The sequence below is a fragment of the Myotis davidii genome, unplaced genomic scaffold (genome assembly GCF_000327345.1).
Source record: "Myotis davidii unplaced genomic scaffold, ASM32734v1 scaffold120, whole genome shotgun sequence".
Lineage (NCBI taxonomy): Eukaryota > Metazoa > Chordata > Mammalia > Chiroptera > Vespertilionidae > Myotis > Myotis davidii.
This window is the reverse complement of record NW_006294778.1, coordinates 2,507,650-2,532,154: the sequence shown is the minus strand read 5'-3', so window position 1 is coordinate 2,532,154 and position 24,505 is coordinate 2,507,650. Positions and strand designations below refer to the sequence as shown.

Here is a 24,505-nt window from a genome sequence, read left to right as displayed (position 1 = left end):
GATTAAAGGAGGCCTGAGAAATGTGGTTGCCATCTAGAAACACATCTCCCAGCCACAAATCCACACTGTGGATCTAACCATCCTGCCACAGCTTCCCCGAGGAAGTGAGAATCTAATCTGGATTTGCAGATAATAGCTTCTTTGTGAGCCCAGAGGAAGGAGGAGTCTGCATCACTTTTTGCGATTGAGGGGAACTTTTCTTTGTGTGTGTGTATGAATATGGCCACGTTGATATGTTTTATATTATAGTACTAGAGGCCCAGTGCATGAAATTCGTGCACGGGTGGGGGTGGTTCCCTCAGCCCAGCCTGCACCCTCTCCAATTCAGGACCCCTTGTGGGCTGTCTGACTGCCAGTTTAGGCCCCCCCTGCTGGCCTAGTCACCCCACGCAGCCTGCTGTTCAATCATTCGGTCATTCCTCACTAACCCCCCCTGCCGGCCTGGTCACCCCATGCAGCCTGTTGTTCGGTTGTTACTGTTACTATGATGGCATCCCGGACAATTTGCGTATTCCTCTATTATTAGTATAGATTGGAAAGGTAGAAGAAGGAAAACTGCATGTAGCAGGTAACTTTATGACCTTGGGTGATAAGCTCTCGAAGTCACTTTTCCCCACCTGTAAAATGGGTTTGTGCTCAGCTCTAGCGAATTGCAGTTCTTCAGGTGTAGATTCTTTGCTTCTAATTGTCTTATCATGTGTAATATCAAATCTGTGGTGTTCATCTTGGTCATCTATTGAGCACACACTGGGTGCCACTGTCCCTTACATTTTACATTCATTATCTCATTGACTCTTCACAGCATCCCTTTAAGGTTGATCTTGTCCTGTCCTTTCAAAGGTGAGGAAACAGGCTCAAAGAGGTTAACCGGTGCCTGGCCACAGAGCTGGATGTGAGCACCAGGCGACCCAACTCTAAAAGGAACAAATTTTTTCCCTATACCCCATTCCTCCATCCTTTCTTTTCTTTTTTCGTAACCCCTTAGGAATAGAAACCATATACACTACGTTTAGACTCCTTAACATTTCAGGGGTTTTCTTCTTGAACCCTTTTTGTCTCATTGTTAACACTCATCGTATATACTTCTTAGTGTGTTTCTGTCAGTTCAGGACTGGGTGTAATGGCTCAGCTGGAAGTATTACATTTGCTAAAGCAGTACTCTTGAGAGCTATTAAGAATACATTTGGAATGCATGTCTAATGCCTTCTATGAAAAATGACTTTGCCAAATGGCAATTGGAATTTAAAAACCATTTTGGGGATGTTTATTTTTCTCCAGTCTGGAAAATAGGTAAAAGTTAATGAATTTCAGGTTAATTTCTTAATCACCTCTCTAATTATTTTAACTCCAACATTTTTAGGCAAATATTCCATGTCCTGGACCTCATGAATATGGACATGGCCAATTTTCTAATTAGGAGTTTTAGACCACATTTTCAACGCCAATTGGTGGATTATGAGAGAACTAAGTTCCAGGAAATTTTAGAAGAAACTCCAAGTAAGTACAAGATAATTGTATATTTACATTGAAATTAAGTGAAAATATGATATTTTATTTTTGACATCTTAAGAAGTGTCACTAAAGAATTTTGGCCTTTCTGTTAAACTTTTTTTTTTTTTACTTTTAAAATTAACATCATAAATGTATAGCTGTGTACTATGTCCCAGGAACTGTGCCAAGCACTATTCATTTCTTGATGCATGAAAAACAATATTTATTGAGCAACTGCTGTATCCCACACACTGCTTAGGTGCTGTGGGCATTGCAGTGAATAAAACAATAAAGTTGTGACCACCAAGGAGCAGATATTCTAGAAGGCAAACTTATATTATCAGCTTTGTTGTTAAGTGCTATGAAGAAAAATAAGATAAAAGGGCAGACAGGAATGGTGCAGGAATGAGGGTGGGGAGTGTTTGTATTTGTGTTTTTTTTTTAGGTGAAGTGGACTGGGAAGGTCCCTCTCACAAGTAGCATTTCAACAGAGTTTGCCAAGGAATGAGAAAGAGGAATGTATAGATGTGAAGGAAGAATATTCCAGGCAGAAGTAGCTGCAAACACAAAGGTCCTGAAGCAGAAATGTGTTTGTGACGTTGGACAAACATAGGCAGACAGTGTGGCTGGCATAGAGTAGGCAAGGAGAGAGTGGTTGGAGATGAGGACAAGAGGTAAACAGTTCATATAGAGCCTTGTTAGGAAATGAGAGGAATTTAGATTTCATGCCACGAGTGATGGAAAGTCCTTGGAGAGTTTTGAGCAGAGAAACAACATCTAATTTTCATTTTTAAAGAATACTCTGGCTCTCGGGTAAAGAATAGATTATATGGAGCAAAGAGGGAAGCCAGGGTACCAGTTATGTTGTATTTCAGTTGCCCGGGCAAGAAATGATGGTGCCTTGGTCAGGCGGTAGTGGTGGAAGTAGTAAGAAGAGGTCATATTCTGGATGTATTTTGGAATGGAGTAACAAGATTTTATGAAAGTTGGATGAGGGAGAAAAAGAGAGTTGAGGATGACTTTAAGGTTTTCACCTGAGCACCTGGCTGAATAGTGATACCTGTTAGTGAGATGGGGGAGATAAAGGGAAAGAAGGTTGGGGGAAGCTATGGAATCACGTTCAGTTTTAGATAACATGATCTCTGAGATCTTGTTTGACATCAACATGGAGATTTCAGGTGAGCTTTTAGATACGAGATTAGAGTATTGGAGAATGGGATGTATGTTTGGGAACCCTCAGTATATTTATGGTAGATGAAGCCACGTAACTAGATAACATATATGAAAGCTTACCACATTCTAAGCTCTTCACCTGTGTAACTAATTTAATCTTCACAGTAACTTTAGGAAATCACTCCCTATATTATGGATGAGGAAACTGAGGCACAGGGAGGTTAAATCACTTGCCTCCATAATACAGCTTGTACATTATAGAACTGGGACTCGCCTAGGCCTATGGTCGGCAAACTGCGGCTCGCGAGCCACATGTGACTCTTTGGCCCCTTGAGTATGGCTCTTCCACAAGATACCAGTTCTTCACAAAATACCGACTTCTGTGCGTGGGCCACGAAGTTTCAATCACACTGTATGTGTGCGCCCGCACGTAGTATTTTGTGGAAGAGCCACACTCAAGGGGCCAAAGAGCCGCATGTGGCTCGCGTGCCGCGGTTTGCCGACCACTGGCCTAGGCAGTCTGGCTCCACGGCCCCTGCTCTTATCCACAGTATTACACTGGATGTGATGACCTAGGGAGTGAGTGTAGATACAGAAGGGGCCTGACTTGGGACTCTAAAGCATTTGGAGCTGAAGAGAAGGATCTAGCAATTGAAACTGCAGGAGTAACCAGAGTTAGTGAATGCCAGGAGAGAGCGGTGTCCCGTAAGACATGTGAAGAAGATGTTCAGAAGAGGAAGAAGTTAGCGGCTGTGATAAGTGCTGCCAAGTAGTCAAGAAAGATGAAAGCCATGGCTCGACCACTGGATATGACTACATGAGGATCCTTGGTAACCTTGATAACCGTGATGGGAGCAGTCAGTGAACTAGTGGGCCTTAAAATTGGACTAGGGGTCAAGAAAGAACAGGAGTCAAAGAGGTATTACCTTGGATCCACACAATTACTCAAGGAGGTGGATACTGTTATACCCTCATTTCACAGGCAAGGAACTGATAACTTCACAGCTGGCAAGAGACGGGCTAACTGGTTCTCTCATTGGCAAACCCATCTCTGGACTTCAGTTCACCACAGTCTAAGGCTGAGTTAGGGGATTCACCCAGCTCATTCCACCCCTTGTGGACTCAGCTTTTCTGTCAAGACAGTCAATATGATAGCATTGTGTACACAAAGCCAAGCAGGAGTCACTTGTAAACGTCCAGGAAAGAGAGCATGTGTCATGGAGGGCCACAGGAGGAAAAATCGAACAGCTGGGCACTTCTGCTTGGCAACAAGGAGACTCAGGTGGGCCATGAGCTCTGCCCTGTTGATAGTCACTCAGGGATTTTGGTTAAGCTCTGTAGGGCCGAGCAGGATCCATGGGAGGGAAGTAGCAGCCAGAACTATTTTAACATTGGAATGAGCCGCTCTTTTATATTAGTAGTCTATGTTATCTACATTTTATTTGAGCACTTATTAAGTACCATGTCCTTACACTATGCCAAACACTACATTTATTAACCCATTCCAGCTCATAATAGCTGGTACTACTATCATACACTGTTTACAAAGGAAGAAACTGAGGTTAAGGTGCTTAACCCTAAGTGACTGCTAGTAAGTGGTAAAGCCTGGATAACCCAGTTATGTTTCTGCCCCAATGCATGTGCATTCAACCACTGCAACACTGCCTCTCTCCCAACACGATAGTGAATGTCTTTGGGGGATTGGCAGAGGAAGCTCTGGCATCAGGGGGTATATAAGACTAGATGACTTCTCAGGATCCTTCTACATCAAAAGGCTATGACTTCAGGGCTATGTTGCTTTAGTTTCAAAGCGAGAGAAGGATCGAGGGAACTAGAACCCCACATAGAACCTGAATCTGAAACCTGAGCAATAGTTTGTTCTTAGCAGTGTTTTCCTGAGACTTAGTGGTTGGTTTTGTTTGTGTGCCTGTGTATGTGTGTATGTACACACATGTATAAATGTCTCCACGTTTTGAATAAAAATAGCTTGGAATTTTGAGCAAGTTCCTTAATATAGGGTTAAATTATGGTTTTGTTCATCTCAAATGGTTTATTTCTCTCCTTAAAACCTTGGCTTAGCGACCTGTAATTCACTTGCACCTTTCACATTGACTTGGATATTTTCAGAGGTTTAAGAATAGAATAAATCCTGTTGTGCATATAGGTCATTATTGCCCAGGCTCCAGATATGTTCCCAGACAAGTCAAGAGTCCAGGAAGCAGAGTGTATGTCAGGTGTTAATTATATCCTTAACTGACTGCCAAAAGTCGGCCACTGTGCCCTAATATCAAAATAAGAGCCTCACAGTATCACACAGGAAGACAAAAGTGTTGGATTTTTGTGTGAACATGATTTTTATAAAATAATTATTGGAAAATTCATATAGACAAGGACTGAGTTTCTGAATTGACTCCAAAAAAGTTTTTACTTTGCTGACAGAGAGATTTTATATATACATCTATCTGCCTTACTTAAAATACACCCGAAATATTTCACTTATATGAGGAATCTAAGAAAAAGCAAAGTAAGTGAGCAAACCAAACAGAAACTCATAAATATAGAGAACATTTTGACAGTTGTCAGGTGGGAGGGATGTTGGGGGTATGAATGAAAAAGCATGGCTCAGTGGTTGATCATCAACCTATGAACCAGAAGGTCACAGTTTGATGCCTGGGTGCAGGCTCGATCCCCAGTAGGGGGCATGCATGAGGCAGCCGATCAATGATTCTCTCTCATCATTGATGTTTCTATCTCTCTCCCTCTCCCTTCTTCTCTGAAATCAATACAAATATTTTTTTAAAGGAGGGAAGGACTAAGAAGTATAAATTGGGCCCTTGCCAGTTGGTTGGGACATTGTCTCATACACCAAAAGTTTGCGGATTCAATTCCTGGTCAGGGCACATACCTACGTTTCAGGTTCGATCCCTGGTCAGGGTGCATACAAGAGGCAACTGAGAAATGTTTTTCTCTCTCTCTCCTTTCCTCTTTCTCTAAAATCAATAAAAACATATCCTCAGGTGAGGATTAAAAAAAAAGAGAAGTGCAAATTGGTAGTTACAAGTAGTCATGGGCATGTAAAGTATAGCATAGGGAATATAGTTAATAATCCTATCTAATAAAAGATAAACATGGTAATTGGCGTACGACCGCTACCCTTCCCATTGGCTAATCAGGGCGATATGCAAATTAACTGCCAGCCAAGATGGCGGCCGGCAGCCAGGCAGGTGGAAGCTAACATGAGGCTTGCTTGCTTTAGTGACGGAGGAAGCCAAGCTTCCTCCCCCTGCCTTGCCAGCCTCTCAGCTGCACTCTAAGCAACTATGTTACAAAAATAGAAGCTAAACAAAACCCCGGGGCTTCAGCCAGCAGGACCGCAACATTGTTTCAAATACAGAAGGGTAAACAAAGGCCAGAAACCTGCTTTCAGCAGCGGAAGTCTCATAGCTAAAGCTGGCCCAGAATGAAAAAAAAAGAAAAAAAGGACAGTGTGGGAGCTTCAGTCCCCCGCCAGCCTGAAAACGGCCCTCAGCCCCTCACCCAGGCTGGCCAGGCCCCCCAGTGGGGACCCCCACCCTGATCCAGGACCCCCTTCAGGGCAAACTAGCCAGCCCCCACCCGTGCACCAGGCTTCTAGCCTATATAGTAAAAGGGTAATATGCCTCCGAGCACCGGGATCAGCAGAGCAGCGAGGCCTCCTGGCACTGGGATCAGCGTGACAGGGGGCAGCACCCCAACCCCCTGATTGGCCCTGCTCTGTCCATGACAGGGGGTGGTGCTGCAACCTGCCCATCGACCCTGCCTTGAGTGTGCCAGGGGGCGGGGCCCCAACCCCCCAGTCGGCCCTACCATGAGCCTGACTGAGGGTGGCATCACAACTTCCCGATCCGCCCTGCTCTGTGCCTGACTGGGGGTGGCTCCCCAACTCCCCAATCAGCCCTGCTCTGAGCCCAACCAGGGGCTGCACCTAGGGATAGGGCCTGCCCTCTGCCACCCGAGAGCAGGCCTAAGCCAGCAGGTCGTTATCTCCCGAGGGGTCCCAGACTGTGAGAGGGCACAGGCCAGGCTGAGGGGCTCCCCTTTCCCCCCGCGGGCACAAATTTTTGTGCACCGGGCCTCTAGTATGATTAATAAATAATAATATAAGAATAAACTCTGTTTCATGTACCCCAAACTGTAATCTTTCTCTTGCCTCACCCTGTATGTATGGTGTCAGATGGGCACTAAATTTATCATATGATCACGTCCGTAAGTTATATAAATATCTAATCACTATGTTGTAAAAATAGTTCATATGTGATTTTGTTTTTATAAAACTGTAGACAAAGCGAATTGATCTGACAGAAAGCAGATCAGTATGTTTGGGGATGGTGAGGGTGGATGGGAGGGAATTAGAAGTGGTGATGATTAGAAAGACCACTAGGAATCTTTTGGGGGTGATGCATATGTTCATTGTTCATGGTTGTGTATATGTAAACATGTATCAAAACATAAAATTGTGCACTTTAAGTATGTGCAGTTTATTGAATGTCAATTATATATGTATTGTATGTAAAGGTATTTAAAATAAAGGAAAGAATGGGATAGGATAAAAATGAAATAAAACACACCAAAGAAAGCCTTTGGCAATGATTGGGTGCATGTATTAAGCATCAAAAAGATAACCAGATTAGATCCAAAAACTAAATTACCTGTGGAAAGAGTAATAAATTACCCCAGAGGGGGCCATACCACAAGTAATTTTTAAGATACTCAGAAAGAAAAAGGTTTTACTTATTTAGATATTTTACATTTGATAAAATGTTCTCATGAACTTCAAGTGCTTTTTAAAAAAATTCTATGAGACAGATATTTTTTTAAAATACCTTATTATACTGCATTGTGATTGTCTTTGCCTGGAATACAGGGATTTCAGGATATATTTATTTTAAAAATGAGCAAAGTGATGCTTAGCCATGACCTGCCCAAAGCCAGAGTCACATAGCGAATAAGTAGTGTGTACACAAAGCCAGGTCTCCCATAGCCAAGCCAAGATTAAGCCAAGCCAAGATTAAACCAAGCTGCTGCTTTGGCAACTTTGATTATTTAGTTTTGTGTTAGATCAGCTGGGTTACATTGCATCCAGCAGAAACCAACTTTGGCTGAATTAACAAAAAAAGGAAGTGAATGGAAGGATGGAGGCTAAAGCTAAAATACCTACTTTGCCCGGCAGGTGTGGCTCAGTGATTGAACATCAACCTATGAACCAGGAGGTCACAGTTCCATTCTTGGTCAGGGCACATGCCTGGGTTGCAGGCTCAATCCCTGGGGCATGCAGGAGGTAGCTGATCAATTATTCTCTTTCATCATTTATGTTTCTACTAGAGGCTCAGGGCATGAAATTCATGCACTGGGGTGGGGGCGGGGAGGGGTCCCTCAGCCTGGCCTGCACCCTCTCGCAGTCTGGTACCCCTCGGGGGATGTCCACCTGCCGGCTTGTGGCTGGATGGCCTTCTGCTACTGCACGGCCTGCTGCTTGAGCTTCAGCAGCTGCTGCACATGCACGGGTTGGGCCACTATGGTCTGTCCTGCGAGCACCATCGAGTGGGTGAGTCAAGTGCAGAAGCAGGCTCACCCTAGTTCCCTGTGCTTCCCTGAGTCACTGAGTTGTTCAGACTGACTGACTGCCTTCTATAGGGAATGGCACTGGGATCAGGCCGAAGCCGGCAGTTGGACATCCCTTTGGCAGTCTGGGACCCCTTGGGGGATGTAGCAGTGCTCCAAACAGCAGGCGGCCAGGGATGAGCCTGAATCAGGGCCAAGCGTCACTGGTTCTCATCCTGGCCTGCTGCACCTGCTGCCGCTGCTCACTGCTCAGTAGTGCTGCCGTGGAGGAGTCGGGAGAGGCTCCTGCCGTGGCAGCTGCACTCGCCAGCCATGAGCCTGGCTTCTGGCTGAGTGGTGCTCCCCCTGTGGGAGCGCACTGACCACCAGGGGAAAGCTGCTGCATTGAGCGTCTGCCCCCTGGTGGTCAGTGTGCATCATAGCGACCAGTAGTTCTGGTCATTCTGCCATAACAGTTGCTTAGGCTTTTATTGTATAGATATTTCTCTCCCTCTCCCTTCCTCTCTGAAATCAATAAAAATAAAAATATAAAAATACCTACCCTGAGCAAGGCCAGAAACCAGGAGTGTGTCAGGAATCTGGGTTGGAAAAGAAAACAAAGGAAGACTCTTGGGCTCCATAGTCAGAATGGTTTATGTGTACTTCAAAACAGGTCATCCTTGAATGCTATAGTCACCATTCAGAGTCCAGGTAAAAGTCTGACGGGCATCTGGCTTAGTCCAACTGCTGGTCAAGGGCCTCTTAATTAATAGTCACAAAAGAAAGCCTGGAGCAAAAGACAATGGTTTCTCAAAGGAAAATAAGTACCAAAAGAAGGGAGATGAGGTGTTGCTAGGCATAAAAAAACAAATATCATGGATAAGTGCTCTTAGGCCCCCACTGCTCCTGGTAAATTCTTAGGACAACACACCTATAAAGTCATTGCCTGCTCTTGTGTTTCTATCTCCGAGTAGAATAGGCGCTTCTTGAATGCAGGGACTGTATTTACTCATCTCTGATTCTCCAGCACCAGTGCGATACCTGGCCTGTAGAGGTGCTCAGTTACCATTGAATAAATGAGTGGATAGAGAGGCTTTTATTACTGTCCACATGAAAGACCTAGGGTGCAGGTGCCTCGTGGAATTGACCTTGCTTTTAGAGCCACATAGAGCAGTCAGTGTACCAGGTTATGAAGTGCAGTCTCAGCCGATCCCTTAAAAAAAAACCCGATGTTTCACTCCAAACTCGTGTTCTTTCTGTTTTACTAGTAGTACTCAATGCTGGCTACATAATAGGATCACTCGGGGTGTTTGAAAAGAGATGGCTGTGCCCCATCTCAGATTGATTAAATCAGGATCTCTAGGAGCTGTGCCCAGGATCATTTAAAAAAAAAATAAAAAAATAAAGCTCCCCAGATGATTCTAAAATCAGCAAGGATTGAGAACCACTATGCTACACTCTTGCTTTTGTTTGAACTAACTAAATGGCCTTTTAAATGTGTCAGCTGTAAATGATTACGCTTGCAGTATAAATGTTTATTATGGCCACATTGTAATCATATCCATGATGATTTCTGCACACACTCTCTGTTGGATATTCTTTTAAATAAAAGACTGCAAGTACTTTGCATCATTATAAACAGAACTAGAAAAAACAAGAACAACATTTGCCAACTGAGGAGAAACAAAACTCTGAAATGCTGGGGGTGGTGTTCCCTTCGTGTGGCAAACAGAGCTGCTGTTAAGTTACCCCTATTGATGTGCTGGGTCTGAGGAAGAATTTCAGGGTGACTATTCCTTAGTTCGTTCTCTGGCTTTTTTAAAAATCTGCACTTGTGTTCAGTCTACACTTTTTTAGCAATTGCCACCTGATAAATTCTACCAAATACATAGTTTTATAAGAAACAACGATGTGAAGAAAAGGAAACCCGCATACACTGCTGGTGGGAATGCAGACTGGTGCAGCCACTGTGGAAAACAGTATGGAATTTCCTCAAAAAATAAAAAATGGATCTCCCATTTGACCCAGTGATCCCACTTCTAGGAATATATCCTAAGAAATCAGAAACATCAATCAGAAAGAATATATGCACCCCTGTGTTCATAGCTGTGCAATTTACAATAGCTAAGATTTGGAAGCAGCCTGAAGGCCCATCAGCAGATGAGTGGATAAAAAAGCTGTGGTACATCTACACAATGGAATACCACACAGCTATAAACAAGAAAGAATTACTATTTGCAACAGCATGGATGGACCTGGAGAGTATTATGCTAAGCGAACTAAGCCAGTCAGAGAAAGATTAAGTATCACATGATCTCACTCATATGTGGAATCTAATGAACAGAATAAACTGATGAATAAAATAGGATCAGAGACATAGAAGCATGGAACAGACTGATGAATTTCAGAGGGAAGGGAAGTGGGGTGGGAGGAGAGTGATTAACAGGGGAACTTATTTGCATATATGCATAACCCATGGACACATACAATAGAATGGTGAAGGCCTGGGAGGGGCTGGAACAGGGTGGAAGGGGTCAATGGAAAAAACAACCACAAACAAAGGGGACATCTATAGTACTTTCAACAGTAAAGATTAACGAGAGAGAGAGAGAGAGAGAGAGAGAGAGAGAGAGAGAGAGAGAGAGAGAGAGAGAGAGAGAGAGAGAGAAATGAATGAATATAAAAAGCAACTTGTTTCCAGTGGGGAACCTTAGTACTGGGTGGAAGTAAAATAAAGTGTACACGCCAGCATGCATGTGCATTTTGGGAAAGACAGCTCTACATAGACACTCAGAGGTGTCCAGGACCCCAGCATGTTTCATAATCAATGCTTTTCTTTTAAACACCTTCTCTGCACAAAACTCAAGGTCGTGTGTGAGCTGGTATGTCTCCTCATCCAGTGCCATGCGCTACCACTCTCTTCCCCTTAGTTCTTTATGAACCAGCCATAACAGATTTGCTTGTAGCATCCAGAAGGTGCCATATTCTCTCACTTTTTCGGGTTTTGTATGGGCTGTTCTCCCTGCCTGGGGTGACAGCGCTTTCCTCTGTCTGCTGTGTGTCTTCAGTGTCACAGCTCTTTTTCTTCGTCTCTGCTCTGGACATCCTCTGCTCCCTCCACTCCCACTGTGCCTTCTAGTCTTTATATTCTGCTGTAATCATTGGTGTGCAGGCCTGTCTCCCCGTCTGGACTGTAAGCTCCTTGAGGGCCCAGCACCTAACACAGCCTCTGTCTGAAGAATGCACGAATGCAGCGATCCATCAGCTGTAGGACAAATGTGTGGCCTTTTCACTTGTAGGTGCTCTTGATAAAACTACTAAGTGGATAGAAGAATCTGTAAATGAAGAATTACTTTCTGTTTCTGAGACCGGTTTAACTCCTGCGGCCGGAACCAGCTCCAAGCCACACCTGAGCCCTACACTGGTGCTAAATAACAGTTATTTGAAACTGTTGCAGTGGGATTATCAGAAAAAAGAATTTCCAGAGGTGAGTGATTTTTTTTCTTCCCTCAAGTTTTCCATTATTTTCATTCTTAAGTTCTAACTATGAATCAGCTAGGCTGTCTGTGTTGCCAGGTGGTTTAATGACTTCGCTGAAATCAGATAAAAGTGGGAGTGTGGATGTGATACTGCTTATTTTACATTTTCGTGGTATTGAGCTTCCCTTTCTATTTTTCCATTTGAAATAAATATGCTAGACACTGATCACAGATGAAGCACGTCTTCAGGAACTGACAGAAAAGCTGAATCAATTGAAAATTATTGCCTGCCTGTCCCTCATTACCAACAATATGTTGGGTGCTATCACAGAAGGCCTCCCTGAGCTGGCAGACCGGTTAAAGAGGGTCTCCGCTGTTCTGCTCGAAGGCATGAATAAAGAGTAAGTTCTACGTGTTTTTCTCTGTTCCCCGTGTTAGGCTCTGCATGCATTTCAGAGAATGTGAGTAACCTTGGACATTTGGATGTGACCTTCAGAACTATGTTTTAGAGAAGCTTATCTCATACATTTTTCTAGAATTTTTTAAAAAATATATTTTTATTGATTTCAGAGAGGAAGGGAGAGGGAGAGAGAGAGATAGAAACATCAATGACGAGGGAGAATCACTTAGTGGCTGCCTCCTGCACACCCCCTACTAGGGATCGAGCCTGCAACCCAGGCATATGCCCTGACCGGGGATCGAACTGTGACCTCCTGGTTCATAGGTCAGTGCTCAACCACTGAGCCACGCCTGCCGGGCTAGAATTTCTTTTAATATCTCTGAAGGCTTAAGTGTCCTTTCATAGGAAGGGAGAGGTCTTTTCCATGACAAATGCCAGGGTGAGTGTAGTATTTCCACTGAGGATGGGTGTGTGCAAAAGCCCTTCTTTGATGGAGCTGTGGAAAAAAACAAACAAAAGCCAGAAATCCACCTAGCTCAGTCTTCAGGATGCCCTGTCAAAGAGGCTTTCCAGATTAAGTCGTTCTGACACCAATCATTTTTCTATAATGAAATGTTTACCAACTTTACTGATCCCGTGAGCTACGAAGCCTTGAGAAGTAGTGACCTCTCTGTCCTTTGGAGATGTTACACAGGTTCACTGAAGGTTTTGTGAAATTCATTTCCCAGTATCATACCTTCACTGAATACTAGAATCCCATTGAGATTTTGCAGTTAGGTCATCCTGCTGGGAATCTGGTCCAAGTCAGAAAACTGCTGATCTTAGTCGGTGGCCACCTTTCCACGGGTCCTGTATGGGTTAAGCGCCTCCTGCTGGTGGCTTCCCTTTGAGGTGTTTTCAGGGACACGGACTCTCCCTCTCATTGAAGGAAGCGAGATGCACCTGTTCCCATATTCCTGCGCATTACTCAGAGAGCACATGCATTACCTGGTAAAATCCTAGAATATTAAGAGCCAAAAGGAGCCTGAGTAGTTAAAAAATCCAACGTTCTCATTTTGAACAGAAGCCCAAGGTTTTGCGTTGGGCTGCACAGCAAGAAAAGGGCAAAGCAAGGCCTGAGCCCTGGTCCAACTGTCTCAAGGCCCTGCCCTTTCTACTGATTTCTTTTTTAAATTGTTTTGAATATGTTTTAATATTATAAAAAATATTATAAAAGATACTAGAGAGTTATTGGCATAGCCATTCTCCATGAGAATAAATTCTGAACAAACCAAATCTTAAATATTAAAATTATTATTAAGGTTAAAAATACATTGTGGGTGGGTTTTTTTGAGTCTATGTTTTTTATTTTTCAATTACAGTTTACATTCAATATCATTTTGTATTACTTTCAGGTGTATAGCGTAGTGGTTAGAAAATCATATACCTTACAAAGTGTTCCCCCCAATACTTCCTTTCCACTGGTTTTTATGCTACCCTGACAGGCTCATTTATTTCATACACAGGAACCAAGAACTATAATGAAAAGAAACCTCTGTTTTTGCCGTTGTTCTTACCTCAGCCTGTCCCCACACTGGGTATTCATTATTGTCCAGAAAAATTTTAAACCTTTACTGAACCCCCAATGCTGCTTATGTGTTAATATAAAACTACTAAGAGGACAGGTGGTTTTTTTTTTTATCTGAATCTAGATTTTTAAAGCCTGGTTCTGTGATTGACTTATGTACGTACCCTTGAACAAGTTCCTGAATCACCCTGAGCCTTATTTCCCTTTTTTCAAAAAGGGGATAATATTTGTGCCTGTCTTAGAATTGTGAGAACTCAAGATAATTCATGTGAAATATTTCTACAGGTGTCTGGCATATAGCAAGTGCTTGATAAAAGTTAACTCTTAATAACTAATTAGTTGTTAAATCATTCTCTTTATAGTTCTGATATCTGTTTGTTTTATTATTTTGTTTAATCCCCCCCCACCACCTCTATTAGGAAATGATTGAAGTCAGTTCTCAATTATTCTCGTTATGAATGGGTATTTACATCCACAATACTAAAAAAAAACAAATGATTTCAATAGTCAGTAGACCCAGACATCATTTATATTTAGTTAGATGATGCATTTTGAAAACTAGCAAGAATTTTGCCTTCTTCATAGTGAATAGGAAGTCATGGCTTATGCTGAAATTATTTTTTCCTTTAGCCTAAGAACTCATGATTAAAAGCTGGAGGGAGTTAGGTTAAAGTCAGAAGGTAAAAATTTTGCCATAAATAATTTAACTTTGGGGTGTGGAAGGGAGAAGGAAAAAGAGATAGAAACAGCAATGATGAATCATCGATAGGCTGCCTCCTGCACACCACCTACTGGGGATCAAGCCTGCACCCTGGACATGCGCCCTGACTGGCATTTGAACTGTGACCTCCTGGTTCATGGGTCAACACTCAGCCACACTGGCCAGGCTCTTATTGTTATTAATGATGGCAATAATGATAAACAGTCTTTTATTATTATTATTATTGAGCATTTACTATGTGCCTGACAATCTGCCAAGAGCTAATATAATCTCATAGCAAGTTTAGCATTAGAGTCAGGATTTGAACCAGGTCTGTGTGACACCACATCTTATGCTATAACGACATTGCATTGCCTCCTATCATTGGGCCTCTCATCCTTTAATTCCTATTTTGAACAGGATTATTTTAAAGACCCTTTCTGGATAGTGAGATGCAGTTTTCAGTCATTATTCATAGACCCAACAAATGCACTTTCTAATTACCTTTTTCCTTACCTATTAAATAACCAACTGCTAATTACTTTGTACAATTTTCTGAACTCTATATATTTGCATTATTGATCAGTTGCTTGAAAGTAGCAATGAGAAGGAGCTTCTTATCTTGGGTCATGATAAGTCAAGAGTTTTAGGTAATTTGCCTTTTATGGAATTGACTACTAAATCTCTTCATTTCTTGTTTTGATTGGTGTTATAGGTTTACAGCTCAGGCATAGATAAAGGAATTGATTTTACCTCATTTTCCAAGCTAAAAAAAAAAAAAAATCTATGAATGACATCCACTCAGACCAAAGGTTTATTTTAAGAATTGGTATTTTCTTTCCTTTTCTAATAGCTCTGCATGAAAATGGGATTGCAGACTTATTTTCAGGGACCTCATTTTTCTGCCTGTGCTTTCCTATGTAAACACTATGCATAGAATTGTGGTTTTAAGCATGTAAAAACCTTAACTACAAAGGGTTGGTGATTGGGAAGAGTTACTATTTTTTTAGTTCATTCTAATAGATGTAACTGTTGTTTTATATAAGAAAAAATGGGTAAATGTTTGAAATAAGTTGGTATATTTTATTTTTATTGACTTCAGCGAGGAAGGAAGAGGGAGAGATAGAAACAGCAATAATGAGAGAGAATTACTGATCAGTTGCCTCCTGCATTTCCCACACGAGGGATCTTGCCTGTAACCCGGGCATGTGCCCTGATGGGGAATCTAACCGTGGCCTTCTGGTTCATAGGTCGACGCTCAACCACTGAGTGACACCGGCGGGACATTTTGGTATATTTTTATTTTATTTTATTTTTTTAAATATATTTTATTGATTTTTTTTTAGGGAGGAAGGGAGAGGGATAGAGAGTTAGACACAATGATGAGAGAGAAACATGGATCAGTTGCCTCCTGCACACTCCCTACTGGGGATGTGCCCACAACCAAGGTACATGCCCTTGACCAGAATCGAACCTGGTACACTTCAGTCCACAGGCCAACGCTCTATGCACTGAGCCAAACCGGTTAGGGCTATATTGGTATATTTTAAAAAACAACAACAATAAACTGGGGGACAAAAACTGTCTCTGATGGGATTTTGTTTTCTGTTTTGTAGGACCTTTAACTTGAAGGAAGTCCTGAATTCTGTTGGTGTTCAGACATGTGCTGAGGTTAACAAGACCCTGGTGGAGAGAGGCTTACCCACTTTAAATGCGGAGGTTCAAGCTAACCTTGTAGGTCAATTTTCAAGCATTGAAAAGGAGGACAATCCTATCCGGTCTTTGATTGGTGGGTCCTCATGTTTTTATCATTTTCTTCTTCAATTCCACTTTGCTTTAACTTGCTGGTTTTGACTAATGTTAACTGTCAGTCAACATTTAGTTTTTAAACAATCTTCCTGCTCCTTTTGGAGAATAAATATTGAAAATATGAAGCTTGTATTAATATTTTAAAAGGTTTGGGACTTCCTGCTTCTTCTGTGTGTAAATGTAGTGGAGTGAGAGATGTTTCAGGGCCTTCTATCTTACTATCCAAACAGTAGATTTTTATGAGGAAAATAACAAAATGCTGCCAAGTAATGTTAAAATCTAGATTCTAGATCCACGTGACAGTCCAAACCAACTGACAGTATGTTCACAGAAAGTAGACATCAGTTGTGTGTGAGCTAGCCTCGGCCAACCAAAACCCCTTTCCTGGTCAGACATAAGGAGACAAAGAATGAGAATGCTATGGAACTGGGGGGCATAATGGGTGGGCTTTTGTTGTATAGTGGGGCCTTGACTTACGAGTGTCCCAACGAATGAGTTTTTCCAGATGCGAGCCATCTCTTGGCCGATTTTTTGCTTTGAGTTGTGAGCTAAAATTCGGGTTACGAGCCAGCTTCAGATACCCCACTGCTAGTTGGCGCAGCGAACGTCACAGTGAACACCACAACATCAGCCCAGCATCACGTGTCTCACTCGTTCACTTTATGATTTGACATATGAGTAATTTGAGTTACGAGCTCCGTCACGGAACGAATTAAACTCATAAGTCAAGGCCCCACTGTACTTGCTTGCTAAGAACGTGAATATCTGGGTGTCAAGCTGTGTTGGTAAGTTGGGAAAATGGGGGATGTATCATTGGGACATTTCTGTTGCTCGTGACTGAGAATCTAAACTAGCTTAAGCAAAAAGAGAATGTATTTTCTAATGTAACTGAAAAGATGAGAGGTAGGGCTGGCTGCAGGTACAGCTTAACCAGAGCTCAAACTGTGTCCCCAGCACCAGTTTCCCCACTTCTAGCCCTCAGCACTGCCTTCCTCTGGGCTGGCTGCCTCACAGGTCATCTCTTCCCACACAGTGAGACAGCTTCAGCTCAAGCCTACATCTTGCTGTGTTTTTTTAATTTTATTTATTTATTTCTGTTAATCCTCACCCGAGGATATTTTTGCCATTGCTTTTTAGAGAAAGTGGAAGATGGAGGTTGGGGAGGGAGGGAAGAAATGGAGAGAGAGAAACATCGATGGGAGAGATACACATCAATTGGTTGCCTTCCACACACACCCCAACTGGGGCCTGGTATGGAACCTGCAACCCTCTTTTTTCCACCCCTCTCTTCCCAGTTCAACTTTCCTGTTCTTTTAAAAATTTAAGCATTTTTTTAAACCTCATTCAAAGTATTGTTGCCTCGACTGGGAATTGAACCCGCCACCCTTTGGTGCATGGGCTGACGCTCTAACCACTGAGCAACACCAGCCAGGGCTCTTCCCCTGTTTAAAACAAGGAGTTGGCTTCCCTGGTAGCTCATTGGCTCCAGGTGGCCGGACTGTGGGTCATGTCCCATTCTTGAATCAGTCTTGGTAGCCAGAGGGGAAGGAACTTAGGGTCCAAGACATGTGTTCACCATGGAGCCAGGGTGAGTCACTTTAGCTGTAACACCTGGTCTGAGAATAGGGGACAGATGGTTTCCCCCAAACAAAATCGGGTGCTGTGGTCAAAAGCAGAGGGAGCAGGTGATGTGGGGCACAAAGCAAATGTCTCCTATCGAGAGTGAGAAATAAAGACTAGAAGGAAGAAGGGAGTGTAGAATAGAACACAGTAACATTCTGGGACTAATCTGCAAGTTTTTGAAATACAACATTGACTTCCCTAAGAATACAAATACTTATTATTTATTTGAGGCTCTCAAATAGTTTCTCTCATCCTTATCCCAGGAGACACGGAATGCTCGGGATCTAGGCCACACAGGCCACTAAAAGCTCGAGGCCTCAGCCCTCCCCCAGAAAAGAGCAATCTGGTGTGCAGCACTGCAGGCTGCTGGAGGGGGCAGTTGATCACAGTAACAGGCTCAGCATGACCACAGCGTCCTGTGGCTGAGCCCTCTGCTGCATAACCTTCACTGGTGACAAGTCTGTCTGCACAGCCCGTTATCTCTAGCTGAAGAGTTGATCCCTGGGAGTTGGTGTTCCTCAGAGGAAGAGGGGCAGACACTGCAGTCTCTGCCACATGTCGCGTGTCCCCCACAGGTGTGCAGGCCTCAGGACGGGGTGCATGTTTGTGCACTGCTGTATACTTGTACCATGCTGGGCGCATAGATGACACTTAGTAAACATTTGTGGAGGGGCGAAGGCAGTGGAGACTTAGTGGTTAAGCGACTCTCCCCCAAGGTCACATAACTAGCCGGTTGCAGGGTAGGGAGTCTTACTGAGCCTGTCTGACTCTGGAGCTAATGTTCTTTACTGCTCTGGTTGGAGCCGAAGCCCTGCTGCTTGTTGGCAGGGTGGCCGGGCATCCAAGTGTCCTCTGCGCCCTTGCTTTAGATAAGGGAGGTACTTGTAATGCCATGAGAGGGGGAAGCTGGTAAAGCAACTTTTTTCCACCCCTCTCTCCCCAGTCCAACTTTCCTGTTCTTTTAAAAATTTAAGCATTTTTTTTAAACCTTATTCAAAGTATTGTTGCCTAGCAATTTGAATGACTCACTTGAGCGATTCTCTTGTGACTCTAGAAGCCAAGAGCACGCCTTTGGCAGGGCCTCGGTTTGGCTGCTCCTAACTGGACAAATGCTTCTGTCATTTTAGTCTTGACCTAAAAACTGACTTGTCCACAGAGGAGACAGAACCACTTCTCAGCATAAATAACAGTTTTGAAAGAGTTTTATCCTTTAAGCAATTTTATGGGAAACTGTTTGGACCATATCTGTGATGACAATAGACCTGGGCTCTGGAGAGTCAGGCAACCAGTCGAACGGGATCTTTGGCACACGATTGATTCTTAACGTCCTGCCCACAGAGGAGTTAGGAGAAACGAAGCACTTAGAGGACATAAAAGGGCTTGACCAGCATTAGCCAAGGTTCTCCTCCCCTGTGCACAGAACCCACCGTAGCCTGCTGCTTCTGTTCCTAGTTGGTGTGCTGTTTATTTACAAGGCAATTGCAACTCCTACTGTGTTCTTAGACTTTTAAAAAGATAATTAGAAAAGCTTTCTTTCAAGCTAATGTTTAAAAAACGCATACCCAAACCAGGTACATATTATTTGTAGCTTACCTACTGTGTAGATTATTTGCATGCTTGTAGCCATCTGCATTTAAAAAAAATAATTTTCAAATGTACAGGTTGTGCATACATGAGTAATTTCTTCTTGTTGACAAATTATGGGGAAGGCCCAAGTTACCTGTGACTGCCTTTTCCAGCCCCCATTCCTCCCTGACTCCCCTTGTCTTCAGTTTGGCATTGATCTTTATAGACCTTTTTCATTCCATTCTTACTTCAGTTCAGTCAGCATTTGTGACCTGCCTGCCACATGCCAGATCAGGGATATAAAGATAAAAAAGAGTAGCCCTCGCCCTCAGAGAGCTCACCTAAGCAGGGAGACAGACACATATAACAGAAAAGAATAATATGGTGTGATAGTCTAACAGGTGTTAGGGAAAGCCATAGAATGAGATAACTTTAGGCTTGGCATTGAAGGTTGCTTTTGACTTGGGGTAGAGGTGAGATGGAAGAACATTCTAGTTAGAGGAAGCAATTCTGGCTAAGACATGGACATGGGATATTGGGAACTTTGAGTTCTAGGACAGATCTGGCTAGAATGTGTGACTTTTGGGAGAAGCATTCGGAGATACGAATTTCATTAAGGCCATAGTTGTCTGCATTTGATGGAGTTTATTCTCCTTAGTTCACCTTCTTTGTGAGATTTCTGTTTCCAAGGCCAGAGAAAGCTCTGGGAGCAGCATGAGCCATAGCAGGTCCAGTTTGTCCAGTGCGATTTTCCCAATACTTATACAGCCCGATTTATTTATGCATTTGCTTGCTTTTGTGAAATAGTCTCAAATGTGGATCGTTGAGGCAGTGGGGTGCAAAGGGCTAAGAAGATGGCAAATTGGAGTGCCAGTTGGGGTGGCACTTCTTCAGTGCCTTCAGATTGTTGGCCACATGTTGGGTGAACATGTGATTTTTTTTGTCAAAACCAGGACACTTTTGAGAGTGCTCTTTTTAATTATGCCAAGACAACAGGTGTAAACTTCAACTGTCCTGGGAAAACCTGGATGTGTGGTCACCCTTGCCATGTGGTAATTTGGGCCCCTAAGTTAACCAGATCTCTAGATTTTTTCAAGAGGAACCAGAAATTTAGATTTCTATTTGAATTTCCCTGACCTTAAGTGGTTTATTTTTTAAAAGCACTATGTGGACCAAACTGGCAGTGCCAGTTTACAAAGTCTGTTTTAGTGTACATCACTAAAATGATAAGCATTAAATATTGAGTTTTTGTAAAAGATTCCCTGCCTTACCCCGAAGTGCTCTGCATTTTAATCAGTTAGCTATTGCCGCACAACAAGTCACCCTCAGACTCCATAGCTTAAACAAAAAAGTAAATATTTAGTACTACTCACCAGTCTTTGGGTCAACAGGGTAGTTCTTTTGGTCTTGCTGGACCCACACATGCATATATGGTCAGCTGTGGATTGGAAAGGTAGCCCTGCTGATGTTGGCTGGGCTCTCTCAAGTGTTTGAGAGTTAGTTGGCTCCAGGTTGATCTACGATAGCCTCAGATAGAAGAGCTGCAGTCTTTCGTCGGGCCCAGGCTTGTTCACATGGTAGGCAGAGAGGGCAGATGCGAACCTGGCCTCTTCAGGCCTCTGCATGGAACTAACATACCAGCACTTAAGTCATAAGGCCAGCCACAATTCAAGACCGAGGGAAATAGACTCCAACCTGTAATGGGAAGAGCTGCAAAGCTACCTTGTAAACGGCATGGATATAGGCAGGGTAAGGAATTGGGAATAATGTTATAACCCACCTACCATAATTACTATTCTCATGTTTTAAAAATTACGTGCTTTAGTATTGGGACAGATAAAGATAATCTTCTTTTCTCCCAGATAAACGAATCCAGCTATACTTGAAGAGCCTACTTGGTCTCCCAAGCCCTAGTGCTAGGCTGTCAATATGCTAACATCGTGAATCTCAACAAACAAGTGTATGGACCATTTTATGCAAATATACTTCGAAAGCTGCTCTTTGGTGAGGAAGCCACAGGGAAGACAGATGCTTCATCTTCTGCTAACTAAAGAGGAACTGACGTTGGACAGAAGATTGGAAATCCATACTTCAGTATGGAGTCTGTTTCCATCAGAGGCATTACAGATGCGGCACATTCTCAGTCCTGTTGGTGGTGCAGTGTTAGCCCAAACCTGTATAACAGTAACCTTAGGATTGCAGGAGACACGCACATCATATACACTCTACTCGTGCATCATTTTCAAGTTCAAAAGAAATGTTTCTCATGATCAGAAAGCAATTTGTAATTAATTATATTACCCACATAATACTTGTGTTTTCTTAAACATTTATATCTGGCATATTCATTCAACCCTTAAGGAGTTGTATTGCCTCACTTGTCGCTATCAAACCTAATGATTTTTAATATTGGTACAACTTAAAGGGTTGAAAGTTGTGATAATAACCAAGGGGCTTGATGTTCTGAATACATGATGTAAGCATAATTGTATATGAAATGTACAATGAAAAAAAAATAAATCAAAAAAGACATGTACAAGGAAATTTTATTAATGTGTAATAGAAACTTACACAGTAAGTGCTAAAATTCCTCAAATGTGCCAGTTCACATTTTATAATACCAACTGTCAGTATTTGTGTAGAATTTAAATTTATTAAATATATTTTAAAGCTATATGCAAATTTTGGATAAAACCTCCATTGTTCACTTAGTGAAATTAGAAGCCAATCCGTTCTAAGATTTTATTCTGGAGGTTGGTTTGTTCTTGCAATTTATCCTGCTCTCTGAGAGAAACGATTTTTGCACAAATCTCTTAGTGAATGTCTTTGCATTTCTCAGGCCATTGGTAAGGTTTGTATACGATTTTAATATTTTTACATAAGGCAGGAATGGTTTGATTTGGTTTACCTGTAAGAAGAAGGGAAGTTTAACAATAAAAAGCGATGCCAGGAGATTCCCATTCTCATGAAGGAGAAGTAGTTGAACTTTGGATTTTTTAACCACATCGCTCCCTAGCAGATGCCTTGTGTGCTGATCAGATACCTACCCTGCTATGACCTCGGTGCTCTTCTCAGCATCGTTACCATTTGACATTCTTGAGCATGAAACAATTTGGCCAAGTCGGCACTGGTTGTCATTAGAGAAAGTGCTTGTCCTGGAATTGCCTACTTCTTTGAAGTGTTCAGAGAAACATTTCAGTTTGGGCGGACTCAGTCAAGAAAAGTGCTTTATTTGCTAAAATACGTTTTTGATTTTTTTTTCCCCCTAAGGACTCAGTAGCTTGCTGGGGAAGAGTGGGTATGACGTTGAAAGTTTTTTCTTCCTCACCCCTTTTGCCTCACCACGACCTCCACCAGGATGGTGCTGCTCCTTTATTTGACAAAGTTCTAGGAAATGATGGTGTGAATAAATTATCTCCAATCTTCACATTTTGGAGGGATCTGCCAAAATCTGAGGAAATTTTGAAAGTCAGTTTTCTCTCTCACAATGACCAATACAGAAATCAGCCAGTCTGTCCATTTCGTCAGGAGTTTGTAAGTGGAAACCTGCCGAAGAGCACGTGGCTGGTCTTACCATGCCCTCTTCCTGTACTTCCATCCTGCCCGCGCTTCTCTATGCTTAGAAACCACACGGTGCTGAAGATTTCGTTTTCATTTTCTCTTAAATTGAAGTCGTTTCAACTGTGTTCACTTTGGGGCATGGGCAGCAGCGGAGGTCTAATATTGCAACGCAATGTATTGTGTGATTTTTGTTGTTATTGCTGAGGTTAACTGTATCCTTATCAGAAAGACCAGGTGCACTTTTTAATTATCGGGTTGGAATCCAGCTGGTGTTCTTATATACTTGATTATACTGCGATTGCCAGCAGGAAAATAATGTGCAAACATTTTTTAAAAATGTATTTTAAATGAAGGGCATTCTGCTTTTTTTTTTTTTTTAAGTGGCAAAGTAAATCTCAATGTCTCAAGTCTGGATTTAGGCAACTACATTTATTAGGATTTTTGTATCATATCTCTTAGCATGTTGTTTATTTGGTTTTTTACCTAAATGTTTACTTCTGCTTTTAAGGTTTTCTTACCATGGTCTTGTTTTGTAATGTCAATTTTATTAAACACCATACATACATTTTCATTCTTCTGCTAAGACATGTATTGTGTGCACTGTTAAATTTTAAACATTAAACATTATTTCAACATAACTAGTGTCTGTTTTTCTTCTAAACCAACTTTGGGGAGCTCAGGGCTAGAACACTGCACAGTCTTTTTTGTATTTGTTCTAGAGATCCTTCCGCTGATCCTCGGACCCTTACAGACTCCCGATCATATTCAGTCAGTCAGTCAGTCAACACACACCTATTAGCATTTTCTATGTGCCAAGAAGCATCCTAGGTGTAGTGATAGATGACTAGACAGACACTGTCCTCAAGGAGTTCATTACTGCCCAGCTGGTGTGGCTCAGTGGCTGAGCATCGACCTATTAAGCAGGAGGTCACGGTTCAATTCCCAGTCCGGGCACATGCTGGGCTCTATCCCCAGCAGGGGGCATGCAGGAGGTAGTGTTTCTATCTGTCCCTCTCCCTCTTTGAAATCTTTAAAATATTTTTAAAATTAAAAAAGCTTATTACTAGGAAGGATGAAATTGTGAATAATTACAATAAAGTGTAACAAAGGCTATGAAACAGCTACACACAGTGCTAGAGGAAAAATCATCAAACTGTATTTCCTGGAGGTCATTCTTGAGCTAGAACATGAAAGAGAGCAGGAACTTGCCATGGAGCCAAGCATGAGAAAATTACAACAGGCCACGTGCACAGTGAATACAATGGTGTGGAGATGGGGCGAGCCCAGGGGCCGGGGTACGGTAGAAGAGTGAAACAAGAAAGGCAAACAGGTTCTGGGGTGTTGTGCTAACATGTGTGGGTTTTGTCCTAAGATAAAGAATCACTGAATCTTCTGAACCAGGAGAAGGTTACCAACAAATGACTGTTTTGGAGAGATTGCCCCGGCAAAGAATATTTGCTGCTGGTGCTGGAATAGTCCTGTGTTGTGTGCATATGCATACATGCACTTACACATGAGCACAGAGTACAGGCAGGAGAAGCAGACGCTGGCTCACC

At 42.5% G+C, this 24,505-nt stretch overlaps 1 protein-coding gene across 1 annotated transcript in view; it reads left to right on the top strand.

Annotated features, from left to right (window-relative positions):
- TCP11L2 (t-complex 11, testis-specific-like 2) overlaps window positions 1-23,587 on the top strand; it is a 30,523-nt gene extending 6,936 nt beyond the window's left edge. The window contains 6 exon segments of the mRNA XM_015567575.1: window positions 1,361-1,497; window positions 11,544-11,731; window positions 11,943-12,124; window positions 16,007-16,179; window positions 21,251-21,303; window positions 21,305-23,587. Of these exon segments, the coding sequence (XP_015423061.1) occupies window positions 1,361-1,497; window positions 11,544-11,731; window positions 11,943-12,124; window positions 16,007-16,179; window positions 21,251-21,303; window positions 21,305-21,439 (868 nt within the window). The 3' untranslated portion in view covers window positions 21,440-23,587.
- The last annotated feature ends 918 nt before the right edge of the window (window positions 23,588-24,505 follow it).